Here is a 22,292-nt window from a genome sequence, read left to right on the forward strand (position 1 = left end):
GACGCAAGAAGAAAAAGATTGTGAAGAACATTTTCAGCAAAATCATTCTTGAGATGAAACGGGACGGTACATTGTTAAGTTACCTACGCGTGTAAACGGCAGACAAATGATTGAGACAAATGAGAGTCATTTGATATCGCTAAGAGCAGATTCATGCAGCTGGAAAGACTCAGCTGGATTAATTAAAGACAAGACTCTTTATGATAGTTATCAGGATTTTACTAAATACTGCAGTATTTAGTAGAAGTGTCGTCATAAAACGTCCATACTATTGACGGTGCCCAGTTATTTAAAACGTGCTATCTTACACATCATCCGGTAGTAAAAGAGTCTAGTTCGAGTACGACAGGTGTTTGACGGCTCAGCTATAACGTCGTCGGGGTTTTCATTGAATAACAACTCATTGGTCGGGCCAGTCGTGCAGGTTCCGTTGTTTGATTTGGTGTTGCGTTTCATATCAAACAAGGTAACATTGGTAGTAGACATTGAAAAAGTGTACTTTCAAGTAAAGGTCCATCAAGGCGACACACCCCTACAGCGTATTCTATGGAGATTTAATAAAAACGACAAACTGAAGATCTACGAGCTGAAACGTGTAACATTCGGTCTAGCATTGTCATCGCATTGTCAGCGTTAGTGCAATCAAATCACAGAAGAAATCAACGGAAGGAGTTTGGATTATTTTAATACAAAGAGAACACAACGTAGGGTATTTCACGCCAACACTAGCAAACGTGTCAAAAATTCAAAAGATGTTCCTTTACATCAGCTTTCCGATTAATTATGGTTGTGAAGGAGCGTCCAGACTGTAGACCATAACAGTTATACGTAACAAAATTTTGTTATGTTATACTTGTTACGCGTAACAAAAACAGAATGGCCAAATGTCGAATCCGTACCGTAACATATGCTCGAATTTAGCAAATTCGAGTTGTTTTGCACCGGAAACAATTTTTAAACATTGGCGGTTGATCTAAGCACGGAATTAAACTTTTTCCCATGGTCTTTGTGCGAAAATAATGTATTTCAGCAATAAAATAGATTCTTGTTACGCTACGCGGGGGATTTTGCGTCCACACTTGTTACGGTCCGTTCAGTGTTGCCAAATCATCCTAAAACGCAATTTTATGTCAATTTGGTTGCCAGAAACGCCGATTTTCTGCTCGAAAACCATTCGAGCGTATGTTACGCTTACAGTCTGGACGCTCCTTGATAATTACTCTCTAGATTGTCGCAATTTTAGTATGAAAATATTATTTGCTCAATAATCCGTGTAATTGCACCTTAATGTTAGCACGTCATTTTGTTCTCAAAATTTGTTGACACTAATGACAGCATCGAAAGAAGGGGGTGTGCAAAATACTTGCCGTATCAACAACTCAGCAGTGTGATTGCAGACGGGAGATAGTTTTCAATAAATAATGGAAGCTCTTTACAGTTTGCCGTTCTTGCTTTTCGAGGTGCCGAACTTAAAGCTGAAGCGGCCCTCCTGGTTCCAGCAGCCCTCAGCAATGACGGTGTTTTCATTTGTATTGCTTTCGTACTTTCTGGTCACGGGAGGTTTGTGTCGGCTTGCTCTCCGAAGCATCTTGCATTCAAGTGATGGTGTTTTTTGTTTTTCAGGCATAATTTATGATGTGATCGTTGAACCACCAAGTGTAGGATCGACGACGGATGAGCATGGACATTCGCGACCGGTAGCGTTTATGCCGTACCGGGTGAACGGTCAGTATATCATGGAAGGACTTGCAAGTAGCTTCCTGTTCACGATCGGCGGTCTCGGATTCATCATAATGGATCAAACGCACACACCCGGCAAGCCGAAACTGAACAAAATTCTACTCATTGCCATGGGCTTCATCTTTATCGTGGTGTCGTTTATTACAACGTGGATTTTCATGCGAATGAAGCTACCAGGCTACCTTCAGCCTTAGGGGCCTCACAGGTGGCTCCGACTCATAGGCATGTAAGGAATCTTCTATTCAAAACAATACAAATACAATTTTATTATGAAATTGTGCGTTTGCATATACTTAAATTACATCACGAGTTGGACTATATGATCGTTAGTAATACATTCGAAAGTTTTTGAGACACAGGTAGCAGAGTGTTGCATGTTATAGTCGTATACGGAAAGAGCTGTAAGATAACCAGAAGCAACAAAGTACCACAGGGTGTAAAACAAATCACAAACCAAGCGTCGAATACTCACTTAATGAAATCAGACGATTTGTCGATAATATGTTCGAATTCTGCAAACGACAATGCACCATCATCATCTAAATCAGCTTCTTCAAGGATATTCTAGAAAGTTATCAGTGCGATCGTAAGTTTACTGCAGCGGATACCCCATAACATCGCTTCACTTACATTGATGAGTTGTTCAATGTCGTTGTCCCCGAGATCCGAATTGTAATCTACCAGTCGTTTGATAACTTGCTTCAGATCATTCCTACCTATCATGTCATCACCATCAAAATCTGGAACAGAAGAAACATACTTCTTTAATTAACACTTTTCCTTTACAACGCTTCACGCTCTTACCATAGATTCGAAAGGCGTGTTCGGCTTTCACCGATTTTGGTGCAGCATCAGAAAACACAGACATCATATCAAGAAAGTCCTCGAACGTTATATCACCATCGTTGCTGGAGCTAAACACTTTGCATATCCTATCCCCGAAGGGATTGGCCTTCAGTTCCGGATACTCAAGGACTTTGCTCATCGACAGTTTCGCATTCTTGTTGTGACCTACCTTTTCTGGAGCGAGATTCTTGAATTTCTTGTGAGCACTTAAACGAACATAAAAGGATCGAAATGTTGCAATTGGAAAGATTTAGGGTGTTTCATTAGGGGAAGCGACGTACTACAAAATTTCTTTCTTTGTAAAGTATGTCAAATCTTCATAATCCTGAAGCTCGTCCTCACTGAACTGACTTTTCACTTGACCCATTACAAAGCTTTACAGGTTTGAGGGTCAAAACTACTGTAAAACTGGAGAGGACTACAATTTGCACAAACAGAAATTATTATGTAGTAGAATTTTTACAAGAGAAAATATTTGTGTTTATAAAAATGACAAACAAAAGTCCAGAGGCGAGCAACCTATTGACAGCTACGTACATGTGTGTTTATAATAGTGCGCTTAGTTCTGTAAATGAAAATCTCGATAAGCTATTCTGCTTTGATTTTACCTTCTGAGGCCAAGGGTAGATTAAATTTAATATTATTAGCGATTTTTGTAAAAGGAACTTTTTTTTCTGTATATCTAAACTGGCCGTTTTACGTAAAACGATTTCCACCGACGTCAACAAGGCAAACTGTCAATTTGAGGCAATCAAACAAGGGCGAAAGAAAGAGAGGGTCTGAGCAAGAGAACAAATTCAGAAGTAAAAAAATCATACGACCGCGCGCAGAGAGCAAAAGTTCTCCCCATCTCACCAGTGACAGTTTGCATTTTTATAGAAAAGAAGAGTTTACTTCAGTGTTTTTCCCAAATGCTAGTGTTAAATGTTTAATTTCTTCCAATAGTATGCCAAGTGAATGTGAATCTAGAGCGAAATATCACCATCAGCAAACTATGCATCCATTGCGCGAGTCGTGCTAGTATGCGGAATTGCGTGTTGCTGTGTACGAGCAAGTGATTTGTTGGGAAATTTGTTTTTACGACAAATTTCCCCATCAAAGAAGCGTTTAGTGTGTCCTGTTAATCAAACAGTGCGTTTTTTTTCTATCCGAGACCCACAACGGGGTGCCGAGGGTGTTTCCTGATTTTGTGTGTGTGTGTGTTGTGTTTTTTCCCTCCCCGCGTATCTTACCAACGCCGACAGTTTGTCGATGTGTCCTGGGATCGTAAAATAATGAAACCTAGCTTATGCTATACCTACTGCACGCTGTTACTGGTATCGCTTGTTTCCAGGTGAGTTTGGGGCGATGTGTCGTTTTGGGGCGTCAATGGCCTTCGCATCCTTTGCAAAGCTTTCAACAGGAAGTGGAAACCGTTGGGTGATGATGGTGGAGTTACAGAGCTATGATGCAATCGTCATCGCGGAAACAACTCTTCCCCACGAGTTCATCTGCCCGTGGTTACCATGGCCACGAGACATACCGTTGACGTGTTTTTAATTCTGTTTCTTCTTCTCAGTTGCACGCTGTTCATCATAGTTGCTTCAGAAACACTGAAACCAACTGCAGACGATCAGCTGCAGCAGCACGGTGCCGGATCACATGAAGCAGTAAATGGTAACCACCAGTCACAACCGTCCTTCGCTGCTGATTCTCACACAAACCGGGTAGACAAAGGATCGAATGCGTTCCCTCACAAGCGGGTCATTTCCAGTGGAATCGAATCATCTCCAGGGCGTGTACGGACTAAAGTGAGTTCACAAGATGGATTCGACCGGAAAGATCCACAAGGGAAGAATGCCCAGACTGGTATGCGACCACTTAAAAGGCCATCCCAGGGCAAATCGAGTAGGAACACGCCCAAGAAAGATATTCTGACGGAAAAGCCAAACCAACTGCAGCAGCAGGATGAACCACCGGATCTTAAGGATGTGATCTTTTTGGATACCATTTCCAAAAATGTTGGAGTCACCAATAGTGGGTAAGTGTGACTGAAATGATTCCCATCGTCTTTCTGTTTTCAGGACTCTTTAAGTCAAACCCACATCATACTGCTTTCCTCCTGCGATGATAAGACAACGTGTTACCGAATGACGCCTGATAAGGGTGTTATGGCCATTAAACGCGCAATTCGTAAGAAATTTGTTTGATATAGGACACATCATTGGACGATGGTAAATTATCGGGACACGATGTTTAGCAATATTTGGGGAAACCTTTTCTATGTGGCATTCTAGCGTTAACGTCAAGCCAAGTAAAGGCACGATGGAATTGATCGAGACGATATATCAATGTTATGCGCTATTTTAAGCCATTCCTGTGTATTCTTTTTTCTCATTTCTGTGTAAATGTCATAAATTAATATTTTCTCGCGTGAAGGTCAGCACTAACCACGCTGTTAACTTTTCTGCACGTGCCATTACGCACGTGTCACATGTTGTTTTTGCATTTATCAAATGCAGACGGAATCACGTTGGTTTTACATGTACGACGAGGTATATGCGTTATAAGTTGACGCATTCTCCTTCGTCGGTGTCATAAGTGTGGCTTCTTTCTTTGGCTTTGAATTGCATTTGCTTGCCTTTATGAAGACACCTTGCAGCTCCTCGTGATAAGGTACCTTGACTGCTATGGAATGTTTATTTTTAATATCGTAGGCCCTTTGCAGAGATAGCGGAAAATAGGGCTATCGGAAGTGAAGCATGTCAATAAAAAAAAACTTTTTCCGCCTGATACGGCATATCTACAAACGGTGTAAATTTGTACGATCGCGCATTATCATTACACCGCACAACATCATCTCGTTGGCTGGCGAAAGTGTAACGTAAGGTACAATAAAAAGCGCAACGCCAGTTGCATTTCACGGAGCACTGAATGAACGCACATGGTGTAGGAGGGAATCGGAGGATCATCGGAAGAGGCAGGAAACCAATCGACCTTGGCATGCAACGCATTAAACCGTCTGTTTGTTACGTTGGATATTACTGCATTCCAAATCGTTAAATGACACCGAAAAAATGGAATGATTGTACATCACCACTCAAAGCCCCCACAACCAATAATGATCGTCCAAAAGTAGTATTCGATCGACGAAAAGACGAAACGCACCCCAACATTAATTATTTAAGACGCTTGGTGAACAATTTCACGTTTTGTGTGTGTGTTTACTTCTGTAGCGCTTTCGATCTCCTTTAATCCTTTATCCTAACACACGCTGTTTCGCTCTATCTCGATCTCTTAGGTAAGCAGCGTTGAAGTTTTATTGACACGCGCCTAAAATAAATTGACGTTTTGGAGTTTTTTGTGTATAATCTGTTGAAGTTACGCTGTAATGGATCATAAATTTTTATAATTATCGCTGACTCGACAATGTCGGTAAAATCGCCGTTTATGTAATAAACGTTGGGAGGTGGGGCCTTTTTTGCAATGGTTTTTGTGCCCCAATTATTTGCAAATATTGCTTTTGTATAGAAAATGAATTACAAAATGTATTAATAGTGCTTTTTTAATGATATAATTTGTTTAAATTGTAAAAAGAAGGTTTGAGAACCAGCTCGCTGACTGTTATTTTTACTACAGATCTAATAATATTTGCTTCAAGTGTGGTGAACAGTTGTGTTGTGTAGTGCCACCCATGTAAACCAACGATGTCCTTCCCGGGCTCAAAACTGGAACAGAAAACATCAGACGAAGCAAAAGATAAAGGGCGCTCAGGTTAGAAGTGAAAAATTTCATCATTCTTTTTATCGCACCTTGACAAACTGGGACATCATTTTATGCAACGTTTAAATTCCTGGTCTTTTTTCGCGTATATCGTGATGTTACGCGAAGCTTCCGCATTTTACCTGTCGTTTGGGGTGTTGTTGTATGCTTAAAGGTCACCGGGCCAGGAAGGTTAACGGACGGCGGGTGTCACTTATCATTATAGGCAAGTTTTTGTTGAGGTTGCGACAGACACACGTCTTTGCACACCCGAACCATGTGTTGCAGTTGTGACGTCGCCGTGCAAGGCGTTGGCTAGGTAAAGGGTGCCTGGCCCCACATGATGAAGTATCGCATTGCTGGTGTTTATCGTCGCGTGACGAACTATAGCTTCAACCGGTTGATTAGGTGTGAAGGGATGAACGATACTCAGACACACAGTGTTGAAGAGGGGTTTTCTTGAAGAGAGGAAGAGAGAATTCATGAATATGTCGTGGTTTAACGACATTAAGTAATTTAAGAAGCAAATACAATAAAAAATAGAAAATCAAGATTCTCGAGAGATACATGATTCTTTTGAGAGTCTAGTCCTGATTTGAATGATTCCTCTCTAAAGATTCGTGCGAATGATTCTTGTTAATGTAATTCTTGAATGATTAAGCACAACACTAACTTAAATCATTCATTCATTGTGCACATTAGTAATCGTAATTGTTCAATAGATAGAGTTAACATTATATTAACTATCTGTTTACTATCTCTAGTTTGTACTCAAGATAAGTATTTTATCCAAAAGCAAAGACTTGCTATTTCATTCCACAAATATGCCGTTTGCTACTTCTAGGGAACGACTATTACTTTTCCAGTTGGATGTATAAGAACATCCATCCAGTAGCCTTCATAGGAACTTCATATAGGGTACTTCCTCTTGGTGAACCGGTTATAATACCATAACTAACATTACTCACGTAGAGCGTAGGCACAGCAACCCTCAGCTAAGCTGGATGTATCCACACACTGCAGCAGTCGAGTACCATTATTTGACCACGTCACTAGTTTGGATAGTGAGAGAAAAGAGGTGTATTGCTGATATCTAGCATAGCGCGTAAGTTAGCATAACTATTTAATGTTAATATTCAAGCTCAATCTCCCCATCACAGAGCATTATTAAAACGTGGTAAAGGCGTATCGTGCGTGAGCACGAGAAGATCATGCTATCGCGAGAGAGCAAAACGATGACGTTTGCAGCACGGATCCGGTCTTCTCCATGTTCCGGGGGTACGTCAAGTGTTTTGGGACACGATTGTACCGAGGGCGGTAGTTGGAACTGCTGGTACTGGTGATGTTGGTAGTTGGCGACGACGACGGACGTCCACGACGAAATTTTAGCCGGGCGCCATAGCCGATGGCATTATCAAGTGGGGAGTGCGTTGGGGAGGGTGCAACTGTGCAAGGCACGGAACTCGCGCACCCATAGTCTCCGTCGGTCGCCGTTGCGGTTTTGTGACGATGTTGGTTCGTTCAGTGTCAATTGAGTTGTTCATTCGTTCGTTTCGTACGGTTTCTGTTTGTTCTGGTTCAGGTCCGCGGGTGTTGTTGTGCTCGTCGTTGTTTTTCCTTCACTTCATCAAAGGTCTGTGTGTTTCGTAAAAAACGGGGGTTTCCTTTATTGCCCTTTCGTTGTATCGGAATAATCCTAACGCGTAGTCATAACGTCATTAGTGGAGTGACAAACTGGCAAAGTTTACCCCTTGCTGAAAACGGGTGCGGTACCGTAGTTTCTTCCCATCGGTGGAAGAATAATAAATGCCGGGTCGATATTATGTCACACCAACGGCTGGCACTCGACGGATAACACGACTAGCAGCAATACAGCTGATGTGAACACCGAATAAATCCGAGTGATGATCCTGCATAACCACATCATCGTCGACATTGACCGTGGTGTGTAGCAAGAAGCAGCAAAGAGCAGCAGCCAACTACATTCCACAGCAAAGCATAGTGAGAATGTTGGTGGTATGAGTGTTTGTTATCCACTTGCATAAAACGCATTCATTCTTGGTGATTCATTCCAATCCCTGCATTATTCGCCCACCACCACCGGCAAATGATGGGGGAAAATGTGAAGTAGTGCATATGCTAATGGTATGCGTGTCTGTCTTGTGTCATGTACTGCAAACTAGAAAATTAGGTTTGAGATAAATCTCCCCAGAGTGTGATGTTCCTAAAGAAAACGGGTTAAAAATGCTGCTAATAATGCTTCAAGTGTATTAAAGTGGCAACAAACGCAATTTCATCCGTTGCAGCAGTGAAGAGTGTGTGAAGATAATAAGCGAATTAAGCATAAATGAGTGTAAAACTGTATCTTATGATCATTTCGAGCGAGATCACTAAACTGTGATCTTTCAATTTAGACGTCGTGGCAAGCAATTGTGGTCGTTTGGATGTTATAAAGCAGAAAACAGATGCAGTTAGAGCTTGTCCTACAGGCACAGTCGTTACTGTGGCGGATTGTATCGCAAGAATGCTGCCGTCGTTTTGAAGGGACGCTGGAGAACAATGTTTGAATGAGTTGATATGCAACGTGGAACTAGCAGCAGTTGAAGATTGTGTGTATGAGTTCTAGAGAATTTGTCCTTCTCCAGATTGGAGAACTAAATATAATTGCTTCTCAGCTTGAGTAGCTTCTGTATCCATCCACATGGTAGAATCATCTTTCCAAGTTAATTATTCTCTTTACCATTTCCTCTCGTAACCGTCCTACCTAATCCAGTTTTTACGTTTGCTTTAATGTCCCAAAAAGACGTTCACATGTTTTGAAAGGCGTTGACTCTCGACGGGGCACACCCACTTAACACCCATACATCATAATTCGTGCGTGAAGTTCGTCCAACGTTGATAACGGGAAGGGTGAAAAGTGAGAACTTGTGCGACTCGCTATTCTGGCGCCGTCCTGCTGTACTTTGTTTGTGTCTTCCTTCTTCCACTTGACCCGTACCAAATGGAAGTTTCATGTTGGCGTGTTGATGGAAGCTCTATTGCTTTCCAACCACATTTCACTAGAGATGTGCGTGGTACTGTAGGTTAATCACTGTGCGAGGGCGTCACAAGAAGTCTGCAGATATTCTGGGGGAGTAATAATGAAAACAAGTGGCACGAAGTGGTGGTCATTGCCCGTGGAGTGGATCCGTTACTGTTGGGTTGGGAAGAAATAATGCCCTTAAATGTAATGTTGTTGCGAGAGTTCCGGATTGGGTTGTGATCATTACACCCCTTCACATATCCCACATTAAGGCGCCATGAAATAGAATTATGCTAATTAGAAAGTTTAAGATGGAATGTATTATGCATGCTTATCATTTTGTGTTGGTTAAACGCTTCTTCCTTTGGCAGACGGTTTGGCGTGGTTGGTGAACAGCGGTTTATAGCAACACGATCGTTGCGCGATCGAATCTCATCAGAGTTTCTCGTGCCGACATTCAAGAGAACAACTTTTCGAAAATACGTTATAATTGAAGTATCTCTTTTAGCTTCCGGAGTTTACAGGCATCATGACATGTGCACCCCGAAGAGAAAGCTAATTCAATGGAGGTGCTCCAGTTTGATATAGAGGGTAGGCAGAGAAGTCTCTTTCCTTTTCGAGCTTCGCGTAATCATGTTGCACGTGGAGGTGAATTTATCAAGTGTTTGCCTTCCGCTTAGTCCAGTTCCGTCCATTCGTCACCCGCCGGAGCCAGTTCTCTGACGCAATGCGACGCTTGATGCGGCTCCACAGTCCGTGGGACGTGAGTGAGCGAATCCAAAAAGAATCCAAAACAGCGATGAAAACCTATAACACAGCATCCATTTTATGCGTTGTGGATAGTTAAGTTCCGTGCCAATTAGCTGCATTTTTGTTTTGCTTGGGAAGTGAAAGTGCACATTTGGAAGGGTTTTCGAAGACCGATTGTGCAGACGCGGGATTGTGACATGACAAAATTGCATTTCTATGAGACTTTCGACAAGCTTGGGTAGAGTGGGTGGAAGGTTTTCTTTCGATAGCAGCTTGTTTCGGCTGCTATTGAGTAATCGGGCTCGGGTTTTGTTGTTTTTGCAATCGGGGCCGTTGGAGTGATGGCAAGCAATGTAAATGTTGCCCCTGGTGAGCCTATGCTGTGACCTCTGGAATGCAAAGTTTCGGAAAGAAGCCACATTGAGATTGAGCTACGAAACCGGTTCTTATTTTGTTGTCAAGTGTGTTTTTTTTGCTTTCTGCCGCTTGGTCACACTTGACAATTCTTTTCTTCAACAGCTTTAGAAGTTTGTGTTGTTGTTCGTTTCGGTGCCTGCTAGAACGTTCATTCAGTGTCATTTTGTCATTGGAGCATGTTGAAGGTGAAGTAAAAGGTTTTTCGAGTAAAAGGTCAGTCCGCGGCGAATTGATCCGAAAGGGATTTTGGACCTGTCCTGTCTTGTGAAGATCGACACCACCGGCCGGCTCAAGATAGTTAGCCTAGAGTAGTAATAGAGCAATTAATAATGAAGTATACATAACTTCAGATAGTGACAGTGTCGTGTAGCAATTCGTGCGTTAATGACCTTCGTCTAGATAAAGCTGGAACCTCTTCCCAATGGATGGAACACATTAGAGTAGGGTCACAAGAACTAAACCTGTACAGTTCGAACAGTTATTTGAAGGGAATGAACGAACTTGGTTAGTCAAATTATGTCACTGCAGTTGCCGAATAGGTCCTGAACTACCCGTCGCATATAAGTACATTTAGTGAGCGACCTGAAATGGTTCGTTAAGCGAATTACATGAACGTGCTGAAGTATGAGAGACATCCTTTGTAAGAGATACCAAAGAACGAAAGATCTGTACCGTTCGTTCAGTTTTTCATAAAGAACACCCTTTCCCCCCGGTTCCCTTCAAGTTCATACAAAACTAATGACTTACCCAATCCTAGAACACATGATGTGGTGTGCCATTGCTCTGTCACTTACTACAATTACCTTAATTCATTGTGTCCTACTGTCCCAGCGCTAACAAATTGTTTTCGATTATCTGTCTGGCAATACAATAACAAGTAATGGTACTTTAATCTACAAAATGTACATTGTTACTACTGCTGTTGCATATTTAATGTGCCCAAAAGGGTTCCCCTGTACTCCGTCAGCACCGGTGACCCTTTTGCTCTTGACATTGATACGAACGGAACTAATCGATCCCCGATATCGATCATACTGTGTGCTGCGGTGGGCTTGCGAACGACGACAAAGTGAACGGACTTTGCTGTGCCCGGCTCCACAATGGCGAAGCAACGGCGACGAGCGACCCTGAAGATCGCCGAATTGCGTCGCAGTGTTTTTTTTTTGCTTATGTTTAGACCTAGGATCTAAGCAAGAGCGAATGAACAGCGGTGGTGGAGATTTTTCATTGCAAGTTTAGGAAGTCTAATCAGACCTCCGGTACTTCCTCGTCACTGTGCGTTCCATTCTGATGAAATCCCGCTATAAGGTTCATCACAACATCGTTGATAAGCGTTGTAGTTTTGTTTATGCGGCTTGTGATCGCCTTGGTAGAGGATGCTTCTAGAAACGATGACGTCCCAACGCTCTTGCACTATATTTAGATGGCATTATCAGTAGCGATCGTGTTCGATTACCCAATTCTCGATCGATTACTGATCGTACTGCTGTAAAGGCTTGTGTCGAGCTAACGGTGCAATGTGTCGCATCTTCAAAGAGAACGCGCGCCACAGTCTTCTTTGTATGCTTTGCCCGTTGAGGTATGTCCCATCAACACTAACTACCCCTGTCTTGGTTATCATCTTGCGGGAGGAATTTAAACCTTCACTCGTGTAAACGTCGCCGACGATGATTTACAGTTTGCGCGACCGCTGTTGAACGACACACGACCGGAATTACTGTCGCGGGTTGCAATGCTCTAGTGTGTGCGTTTCAGTTGATTGTGGTGTGGTGTGTCGGCAGTACAGTTCACCCCTTCCATCTCAGCAAATTCAACCCCTTAGCAGGGCACTGCTGTGGCGCTTACGGTAAACAACACAAATGACGTGGACAAATCGGGATGCGCTTCGTCGACTCTCGCTATTTCGATTATCGCAATCGGTTTCGTTTGTTGTGTTGGGAGGGTGGCAGTGGTTGTAATTACTACCCAGGAAGTAAAGATATTCCTTATCAGAATAATAACGCAGAGAGCCCCATTTATTCATCTGGTATTACAAGAGGGCCGAAATGTTCTAGAAAAAATCAATTAACCTTGAGATGCTTCTTACCGATTGCTATGAAGACGTAGTAACTTCATTCATATTGTCACCTCTCAACCTATATTTTGTATTGTTTCCCCAAAATCTTCAAAATCTTGGCATTAGATGCGATTACTTAATCGCATTTACTCTCTACTGAAATAACAATAGTACCATTTGCAACCCTTTTGGCAACAAATGCTATGAATGGTAAGGCTCATTGAGTGTGAAAATAAGAACTACTAGCCAGCCAGCACTTCATATGTATATCTCTGTAAGGTGTCCGATACGGAGACATTTAATTCACTTTTGCACATTCTGCATTGACTGTGTTGTACTTGTTTGGTTAGCAGAATTCGATCGAAAAGATAAAGCTACACATGGTTTCCATTGCGCAAATAATTGGGTTGTTTTGATAGCTGTTGGGTGTTAACAAAAGTTATGAAACGTTTACCATATTAGCGACATTTTCCCTAATGGCCCTCTCTAGCGCTTCGTTGCAGAGCAGACATTGGGCATTGTTATCGTCCATTGACCCAATCTTTCGCAATATTCCTGTACTCTTTCATGAATTGATATTTTGGGGCATTTTGAATCTTGGGTGCAAGTGTTATTGAAATTACGTCCGGTGAGTTAAGATAATATTATTGTGTTATAATATATTGACTCCAGCGATGGCGATATTTTTTTTACAGTTGCTATTTCAGTTCCTATAATAATCAAGATAAATTTAGGATTGTTTGCTCTAGTACAAATTGATGCTAAAACGTTTTGAAAAACCTAACCAGCCACACGCCTCTTCCTACAATTGCTTAAATCGTTCACAGTTTCCATTCACTGTAACCCGAAACACTGGCTTTAGTTATCAGAACGCCAAATTGCGTCAGAAATCTGTGAGATTTGTCAAACCATGTGACAAGCGTGTAATAAAATATCGCTGCAATTGTATCACTTTAAGAAGAATGATATTTCCGCTCCGAGACAGACAGACTGTTTGAAGCGATCATGTTCCCCCGTTCGCATCGGCACGTTTAACAAACACTTTGGCAAATGTGCGACATTCATTAAAAACGGGAGACCTTGAAAACGATCCAACCGAAGTGATGGGAAATGCTCTGGAGTGATTGGAAGATATGGCTGGAACGTGGGCGGCAATGTTGTTCGAGAGATGTTGATGGCGATGATCCACAATTGTTCCACCAAATTCACGTGTTGCACGCCGCCCAGCTTACGGTGTCGTGTATCAGTTGATATTTAAGGTGCATACGGTGGTTGAAAAATTGCACTCGTGCCTGGAAAAGCTCATTACAATTTTCCTCGGTTTATCGGGTAGGATGAAATAAACATTAGGTAAAAAAGGAGAAAAGAAGTTAAATACGTTTACAGCGTCAGTGCGTTATCGGCGTTAATTTCACAACAATTTTGCGTATGGCATAGTTCAGTAAATGTTTGTTCGTTCTATCGTCGTACACGTCACGTAAGTTATGCATATTGTTTGCTCCCTTTCGAGTACTATTGGCAAGCATTCTAGCACAAGTTAGTACACTGTTTAGTGACGGAAACCGAACTGTGCCTGTGGTGTGACAAGCGCCTATCATTTACCCCCGTTGCGGATGGATAATGACTAACGTGCATTATTTGCCTGTTTAAATATTCAGTTCCAGTAAAAGTGGCTGACGACAAAGAGTTTCGCAAAAAAGAAAACAGCGATTGTTCTTGCTTAAAAAAAAACACCAGAAGCAGTGCGGTTCCGAAACAGCTTGTGTTTGTCAGCAAACTCAGTTTCTATGATTCGTTCGTTAAAAAGTGTTCTTCATCAAAACTCGTAACGTGTCTCGCTCCTTAGTATCTTGAGATATCGTGATCAGCGTATCATCGTACGGGATTTCTTTCGTTCCTCTTCTGGACGAAAGAAAGTCTCATGTTCGCCATCGGTTTGTGGTTATGTGTCAAACCAGCAGGACAGCAAAGTGGCACCGAACGTTAGTGGGCATTGGGCAGTGGTGTGTTCTATGTGTAACCGGATCGTCGGATGCTTCAGCTACCATCGGTCGATGTGTACATGGTGGTGAATCTGTATTTGGTCGCCTTTTGCTACATTAAATGGCAGCTCTCGATGTGGCTGGTAGGTGCGATCGCGGAACGGGCCGGAAGAATGCGTAAGCTTACTGTGCTGGTGACCTTCTGCTGGGTTGCGCTGATCTCACAGATCGTGGCCATCACCAACCTGTACCACGATGGGTAAGTGTGGTTCGGAAACAGAACCGCGATCGAAGATGCTATCGAATTCGGATAATAATGTAATTGAAGATGGTTATTGTTTGGAATTCGTCTACATTTTTAGTGTTTCTCGGTGACAGTTCATATTCATATTATTTCATTTATTCACATTTATTTCATGGGATGTGCAAGTTTGCTTTTAGTATCTTGAACAACTTTCAATTTGTTAGATTTTTATTTCTTAATTTTTGATATTTTTTGGATAGAATTCGTTCAATTCTTTTTTATTCCATTTTAAAAGATGTGATGTGAATGATTTCTATTTTAAACAACAGACACATCTGCTATGGAAATTACAAATTAAGATTTAGGAAATTGTTTTATTAAAGTTAAATTAAAGTAGTGTTCTGAATACCGAGGCAGCATTGTGCTAAACAATGCACATCTAACCATCATCACATCTGGTGTCATGCGTGAAGGATGTTGGTATGCCTTCAATTGCGTAAACGGTTCATTTTTAACTCCGACAATTGTAATTTTGGTTACAAGGAAGTCCTCATTGGTGGCTAAATTTAAAAATAGTTGTTCCAAACAACGCTCTAGTCGTCACGCTAACGGATTGGACAGTGCACAGTACAGTTCAACATCTTACCGATCACCAGTAAGTTCTCTTCTTACGGATCTACACGCTCGATGCTCCGTATGGCATGGTGTACTTGAAATGCTGTGCGCACCGTTTGAAAGCAGTCAAGGTTAGAGACCGAGGTGGTTTGGGAAGGATATTGTCGTCTGTAAACAACAACAAAGTCGCCAGCATTGGGATGGCAAGGCGATTGTCACCATATTCGTTGCTTATCACGTGTCACCGCGCATGTTTACAGACTTGGGGGCATGGTATCAGGAAATGGGCTTTCTGTTTCATTTGGATTTGTTTTGCTCTTCACGGATGATTGAGCATCATTGTGCATTCTCGCGATGTCTCAACTAGAAGTATGTTGAGGTACGTTTTATTTGCGATTAAGTTCTCCGATAGCTGTGGGTTGACATTTGAATCTTGTGGACAGTTTATTACCGTTAGAAATAGTGATAGAAAACAGACAGTTGTGTGATCAGTAGACGATCTACCTTCGTGGAGCGCAGGTTTTTCTTCAGAAAATGATCCTATGCAACTTCTTTGATATACTGTTCATAATAAGACTGTTAGTACTTATTTTTTTTAAAGTGTGGCAGTATGTCTAATAATTATTTAATTTTTCTGCTGTTTTTAGGTTACAAGACATTCCAGGACCACCATCGATAATAACGCTGGTGGACAATCAGCATCATGAGCTGAACAATATCGAAAGCAAGTTGGAGGAGAATTTGGAGGCAACACTGAAAAATTTATCGCACAACAATGTACATACCGTGCAAACAACCGTTCCGTTGCACGATGAAGTCGATTCTCAGCAGTTGGTTGGTGCTTCAATCAGAACCCTGGAAGAGCAAAGTAATGGTACGATCGAAGCACAGGAACTCACCACCATACCGCCAAAAGCGAACGAGCCGCCGTTGTTGGCAATGATACCCACTAAGGATCCGGACGATGCGGCGACAGGATCTATCCCACCGTCTGGTGATTCTTCTTCGGTACAAGAAGCAACGGACGATGCTAAGCTAGCTGCTGATGCTGGCACTGCTGCTGTTCTACCACCGAAACAGCTCGAAGTGAACCTAACCGAAGAGAATCCAATGCCCGTGTTTAGCGAGTGGGCCCAGAAACAAATGGCCGAGGCGGAAAAAAAGTTAGGCGAGGTGGTGAATGCGTCCGCCATGAAAAAGGGTATTAAACCAGCTGGTAGTAAATCGGGTGGTGGCGCTATGAAGCTACGTGCGAAAAATTATGCCGCACCGGAGTGTGGGGCAAAGATTATAGCTTCGAACCCAGAGGCGCAAAGTACGGGTTCTGTGCTTACCGCACCCAAGGATGAGTATCTATTGAATCCCTGCACCAGCAAGATTTGGTTCGTGGTGGAACTGTGCGAACCGGTACAGGCGGAACGGATTGAGGTTGCCAATTTTGAACTGTTCTCATCGTCACCGAAAGAGTTCACCGTGTCGGTTAGTAATCGCTTTCCGACGCGCGATTGGGCCAATGTAGGCCAGTTCACGGCGAAAGATGAACGGGATGTGCAAAGCTTTCAGTTGCATCCCCATCTGTTTGGCAAGTTCGTACGAGTCGAGATACTATCGCATTATAATCAGGAACATTTCTGTCCGGTGTCATTGTTTCGCGTGTACGGCACGTCCGAGTTTGAAGCGTTCGAAACAGACAACACACCGCTGCTGCCGGACGATGATGACGACGACGATGAGATTGTGTTGGGTAATGGAGTGGGAAGTAAGGTGCTGATACAGCCTGGTGAAGCAGGTGTTACTGAAGGCGGAGCAGTCCTTGATGAAGAAAATGCATCAACACCCCAAGGTGGATATCAGCACGAAGAAGGATCGCTGGAAAAACTGGGAAACGATGCGCTGGTTGGACGAAGAGGAGGAAAAAATCCAAACAACATTCTAAAATCTGCCGGCGAGGTAGTAATGAATATGGTTAAGAAAGCTGCCGAAGCACTCGGAAAAAGTGGAAACGATAGTAACGACTCGTCGATCGGCGGCGTCACAACCGAAAGGACACCATCGGGAGGAAGTATTTCGGTTACGACTGTTCCGACGAGCCTGCCAGTAGCATCAGCGTCATCTTGCGTTACACTAGCTTATACAATACGTTGCGTTAATTGCACCGACCATTTTCGGGCTCGGCTCGAGTCTTTGATGAATTGCAAACACAATCTTCTCACTAGTCTACTAGAAGTGGCGCGAATCGAGCGATCGTTCGATTCCGCCCAGCATTTTCTATGTGCCAACGTGTTAGGGTTTAACTTACCACGATCGATACAGGGCGAGGGCCTGGGAACCGGCGAGATGTCTCCCACTGCTTGTATGAATATGCGCTACAGTGTGCTTAATCTGTTGCCGGACGAGCTGGTGGCCGGGCTTTGCAATTTGGTGGCGTTCGATCTGAATCTTATATTGAAGTCACATCGCAATAGTATGCAAGGGATGGAAATGGTAGAAGGAAGTGAGGACCAGGTGCAAGAAAATGATAAAAATTCATTCGAACATACGCGGGGTATTGATGTAACCAAGAATATACCAACACAACAACATGAGGAGCACACGTCTACATCGGGTAAATTAGTCAAAGATATTAATCATATACCAAAAACTGTTGAAAACGGAAACAAACCTGACCAACAAGGGCAAGATATTGCAAATGAAGAGAAAGAAGCTGTGACTCCCGGTGAAGAGGAACGTGATCAGGCTTTGTCGGAAAATTCGTCCCAAGAGGATGTGAACATGTTCAACATTGCTACTGAACCGTCGGTCTCTACTACGCCGGAACCATCTCGAGAAGAAACGTCTCACACTATGGATGGATCTAAGGATCAGGAACAATATCAGCATCAGCACCATCAAGAACATCGAGAAAAGGAAGACTTTGCCAACAATCATCATTGGGAAACGTTGGACGATGGTATATTGGGTGTTGGCGGACACCATCCTTCGGAAATCACCGGAACAGGCCCTTCAGGTAATGGAGGTTTTACGACAGGGCCTGCCGCTATTACTGCTCCTTCGGGAATGGGAACCGGGCAACAAAAAGTGCAACCAGAGAGCGTGTTCCTACGATTATCCAACAGAATTAAGGTAATTTCATTGTTTGTACTATTTTCCTTCCAACTGCTAATAATCATCCACTTATTCCTACTTAGGCACTTGAACGAAATATGAGCCTTTCGGGACAGTATCTGGAGGAGTTGAGTCGCCGCTACCGTAAGCAGGTGGAAGAATTGCAGCATTCTTACGCCAAAACATTACACGAGATCCAGGAACAGAACCAACGTATGGCGGAAAGTGAGATGAAGCTGCGAGAAGTAAACGAACGTTTGCGGCAGGATCTGGTGGAATTTCAAGCGACGGCCACGGATTGGCGTAACATAGCGCTGGCAGTGCTGGCTTTTATCGTACTGATGCTTTTTATTCTAGTCGCGTTGGTATGTTCGGTAGCGAAAAGTGTTAGCCGTCTGGCAAATGGACATACGGTTGACAAACAGCAGCAACCTGCACCATTGCCACAGAGCGTTATTGACCGTGAGCTGGCACAGGTTGGTTCGGATGTGAAACCGATTCGTGGTCGAATGTTGCGAAGAAAATCAATCGATGGTATGCCGATGGGTGGGATTGACGTGACCGGTAGTACGATCAGTAGCACTTCGGGCATTATTATTGCTACCGCTGAATCATCAACGGTGGCCACGAGTATGTCACCCGCACGGTTACGCAAAAAGCGGCCGAGTGAGGAGGCGCTTAATATTAGTGGCACGTACGTAAATTTGTTGATCGATGATGAGCAGCCCGTAATTGAACCGGTAGCGTTGGAGAGGAAAAAATCGAAACATAAGCACCGTAAAGTGTCTGCACCGTCGATGATGGCGGGTAGTGCAACAACGCCTTATCGTAGCGGTTTTTCGCATCATGAACCAGCGAAACGATCAGTGTCCATGATCGAACCGCAGGAGCAGCAACGCTGGAGAATAACGCCAATGAATGGTAGCTCGGAACGTCAGCAAACCCCTGAGAGGGAAAACAGTGGTCGTATCGATGAGTTGCCGTATCTGGAAGATAATGATGAATTTATCATACCCACAGCAAGCGATTTATCGTACGATGAGTATGTGCCCGGCTCGAACGCTTCCGCGGTGGAGGCTGCACTGACGCCGAACGATATGGAAAGGCCCGGAAATGGAACGCCCAATAGAAACGGGAGTGTACCGCCACAGTTGCTGGCAAACGGTGGCGATGCAACAGATGGATTGGAACCGAAAGCCAACCTTACCAAATCGGCACGTCGTCTATCGTCGCCGGCATTTTTCAAAAGCTCACTGTTGCGGTCAAGTCTTGGGTCTAAAAAACGTTCGTCTAAAAAATCTGTCAATGGTAACAGTAGTAACAACACTAGCAGTAATAGTAGTAGCAGTAATAGTTCGAACACGAGCAGTGGCAGTAACAACAGTTCCGCTGTGAAAGAGCTGGGTGCGGGCGATGCGGGTTTAGGTGAAAGCGTTCGTGCTACACCCCAGGACAGCTGGTACCGTTGGTGGTCATCGGAGCAGAGCAAAGTGCTTTCCTCCTCTACACCGTCATCTAGTCAGGAGGTTGGTGCGACACCGGATGGCAAACAACAGCCCCAACGCCAAAAGATAGAAAAAGCGAAATCAGCCAGCCCATCCGATGGTGGTTCCAAACAGTTGGAACAGGAACCGGTGAAGCTGTCCGTTTCGTTCAATGGTGATCTGCCGTCGAACGGTGTTGCGGCCACCAGTGGAAATGGTGGTGCGTTGGAACGCAAATCAAGCCGGGGCAGTATACGACGATTGTTCCGGAAGGTGTTCTAAGTGAAGTAATAGATAATTGAATTAAAATAGACTGACGCTACTTCTCCATGCCATCGATGGGGGAGTAACTGTGAGATGGAGATATGATTGTTTTCGACAAAAATCCCAGAAAGCCACCAACATTAAACTGACCGAAAGCATCCCTATATGCCAAGCGATTAACCTAGTAGCATACTACCGCGTACAGTAGCATTCTAAGTGGCAAAATGTTTCCCTTGAACGATGAAGTCAGTAGAATGATGCAAAAGGTTCCTTTCTCTCAACCTGTACATCCACGGGTCGTCTTACGTTTCGTACTCGTTGTGTATTCCTGTTTTTGTCTTATTTATGTTTTGATGTCTGTATAAATGTACACCCCCATAGAAAATGACTGGTGAAAACATTGCTAAGTTTAATGTAGGAATAACCCAAAATACTGTAATTGTCATATAACTAGCGCTAAGTAGTAATGTCCGTTTCGGCGGGATAAATCTGTCTGTTTCTTACCGTTCTTGCCATTTAGGAAATTGTTTATGTATTTTTTCGTTTCCTTTAGTGATTTTGCAAAACAATGGATACGTGTCTTGTTCTTTGCCTTTGGTGTGTGCCGGTTCCAAATTGATGTTGAAGATAATAATGTATGTGTTAAAAGCTTAATTGTATAACAAAAATTCCCTAGTTGTTGATTGATGCGCGTTGTGATGTCTGTTGCATTTCTATTAAATTTCTATAAAATTCATTATTTTTTTCCGAAATTTTTTTTCGGATAACCAAAAAGTAGATTAACTAATTCGGTAACTAAAGCCTCTGCGCAGATTTGCAAACAGCTCGATGTAGATGTTGGGATAGTATATAGCTTAAGCTTATGGTTCACCTACTATGGCGAACACTAAGCACACGATCGAACTGGTGGACACTCTAGTAACAGGTCAGCGCTGCAAAGCAGTCGTACTGCCTGCAAAAGTAAGAAAATAATTCTGTAAGCTTAAAACAATGCAAAACAACAACTACAAAAATACAATGGGCCATACGAAAAATATGATAACAAATTGTAGCACGTGCATGTTATACGCAAAACGTTCTTATGTCGTTCGGTTGGAAGCAAACAGTTACATTGTGTCGCACTAGTTAAACTTTTTTTCGTGATGCACCACCGTAGGCTTTACAATGGGACATTAAATGTGGCAAAGAGGTTAAAATAATGGAACACAAAACTATTACCCAAATAGGACATGATGCACATTGTTTGTTCAATCAATAGTCATTGAAACTCGATGGGCGAGAAACAAGGCTAGATGAATCCTATCGTTGAAACGTTCATGTAAACACCGGAATAAATTATTTTGTTATCAATAGTACGTGCATGGCTGAAACAGGTATACATTTTGAAAGAAATGAAGATAAGACTTAAAGGATGTAGGTAAGATCTAATCAACGAAAATTCATGCAATGCAATGCAATTCATGCAATCAAATTACTCCACGTGATTTGCATATCCTGGCCACATATTGCATATCCTGGCGGGATATCTTTCATTTTCTGATGCATTGTGCCGCGTGACTGTTTCAGCAGTATTGTGTCGACCAGTACAGCAAGGTGGTCGGCCTACAATGTACCGTCTGAAATATATATAAACGTTTGGAGAACCATAACGCCACTACTTGGATCACATTTTCTACGATTTCCGTACATTTACGAATCCTGATTAATCCAACGCCTTCTACGATTTTTCGCCAAAGATACAGTTTTCAATCGGTTTACTTCTTCGGTAACAATCAGAGCAATTTCTCAGAAACCCTGTTTCGCTCATGTTGATGTTTTAGGCGATCAATCAGGCGAAAACGGTTGATTTCTGTGGTGAGCATTTACTTACTGAACTTTTTCTACAATTGACCATGTTTTAAAGCATTCTTCGATTCAGTGGAGGATCAATCCCCTTGGAGGCCCAGGGCGGAAATATAGTTGGGCTTAATTGCTCTAATTGGCTCTAATTTTAAAAACGATGAACCTGAGGGAGGAGGGCTTTGAG

The 22,292-nt window shown here is 42.9% G+C and overlaps 3 protein-coding genes across 4 annotated transcripts; 2 read left to right on the forward strand and 1 right to left on the reverse strand.

The window, feature by feature from the left end:
* Window positions 1-1,363: 1,363 nt before the first annotated feature.
* Window positions 1,364-2,037, forward strand: LOC128302068 (putative oligosaccharyltransferase complex subunit CG9662). The gene is made up of 2 exons (XM_053038790.1): window positions 1,364-1,560; window positions 1,624-2,037. Exons 1-2 carry the CDS (start codon window positions 1,422-1,424, stop codon window positions 1,932-1,934), a joined length of 450 nt encoding a protein of 149 aa, XP_052894750.1. The 5' UTR covers window positions 1,364-1,421; the 3' UTR covers window positions 1,935-2,037.
* On the reverse strand, window positions 1,857-3,063 carry LOC128302067 (calcium and integrin-binding protein 1-like). Its single transcript, XM_053038788.1, has 5 exons — window positions 2,868-3,063; window positions 2,545-2,792; window positions 2,371-2,480; window positions 2,213-2,304; window positions 1,857-2,139 (listed from the first exon to the last, which is right to left on the reverse strand). Exons 1-5 carry the CDS (start codon window positions 2,951-2,953, stop codon window positions 2,118-2,120), a joined length of 558 nt encoding a protein of 185 aa, XP_052894748.1. The 5' UTR covers window positions 2,954-3,063; the 3' UTR covers window positions 1,857-2,117.
* A 698-nt stretch (window positions 3,064-3,761) lies between these two features.
* On the forward strand, window positions 3,762-21,621 carry LOC128301890 (uncharacterized). Of its 2 annotated transcripts, XM_053038557.1 has the most exons (4): window positions 3,762-3,919; window positions 4,145-4,606; window positions 16,061-18,536; window positions 18,602-21,621. In XM_053038557.1, the coding sequence occupies exons 1-4, from the start codon at window positions 3,861-3,863 to the stop codon at window positions 20,282-20,284; spliced, it is 4,680 nt and encodes a 1,559-aa protein (XP_052894517.1). In that variant the 5' UTR covers window positions 3,762-3,860; the 3' UTR covers window positions 20,285-21,621. The 2 variants fall into 2 exon arrangements, with proteins under 2 accessions (XP_052894517.1, XP_052894518.1); XM_053038558.1 differs by lacking the exons at window positions 3,762-3,919; window positions 4,145-4,606 and adding an exon at window positions 14,653-14,813.
* Window positions 21,622-22,292: the final 671 nt, after the last annotated feature.

Source organism: Anopheles moucheti, chromosome 3 (genome assembly GCF_943734755.1).
Source record: "Anopheles moucheti chromosome 3, idAnoMoucSN_F20_07, whole genome shotgun sequence".
NCBI classification, from domain to species: Eukaryota; Metazoa; Arthropoda; class Insecta; order Diptera; family Culicidae; genus Anopheles; species Anopheles moucheti.

Excerpts from the sequence above, each read along its gene's own strand:
- LOC128301890 (XM_053038557.1), top strand. The coding sequence starts at position 3,861 with ATGAAACCTAGCTTATGCTATACCTACTGCACGCTGTTACTGGTATCG. Across the intron at positions 3,920-4,144 it reads CTGGTATCGCTTGTTTCCAG|TTGCACGCTGTTCATCATAG; the intron begins GTGAGTTTGGGG and ends TCTTCTTCTCAG. Across the intron at positions 4,607-16,060 it reads GTTGGAGTCACCAATAGTGG|GTTACAAGACATTCCAGGAC; the intron begins GTAAGTGTGACT and ends TGCTGTTTTTAG.
- LOC128302067 (XM_053038788.1), bottom strand. The coding sequence starts at position 2,953 with ATGGGTCAAGTGAAAAGTCAGTTCAGTGAGGACGAGCTTCAGGATTAT. Across the intron at positions 2,481-2,544 it reads ACACGCCTTTCGAATCTATG|ATTTTGATGGTGATGACATG; the intron begins GTAAGAGCGTGA and ends CTTCTGTTCCAG. Across the intron at positions 2,305-2,370 it reads ACATTGAACAACTCATCAAT|AATATCCTTGAAGAAGCTGA; the intron begins GTAAGTGAAGCG and ends ATAACTTTCTAG.
- LOC128302068 (XM_053038790.1), top strand. The coding sequence starts at position 1,422 with ATGGAAGCTCTTTACAGTTTGCCGTTCTTGCTTTTCGAGGTGCCGAAC. Across the intron at positions 1,561-1,623 it reads GTACTTTCTGGTCACGGGAG|GCATAATTTATGATGTGATC; the intron begins GTTTGTGTCGGC and ends TTTGTTTTTCAG.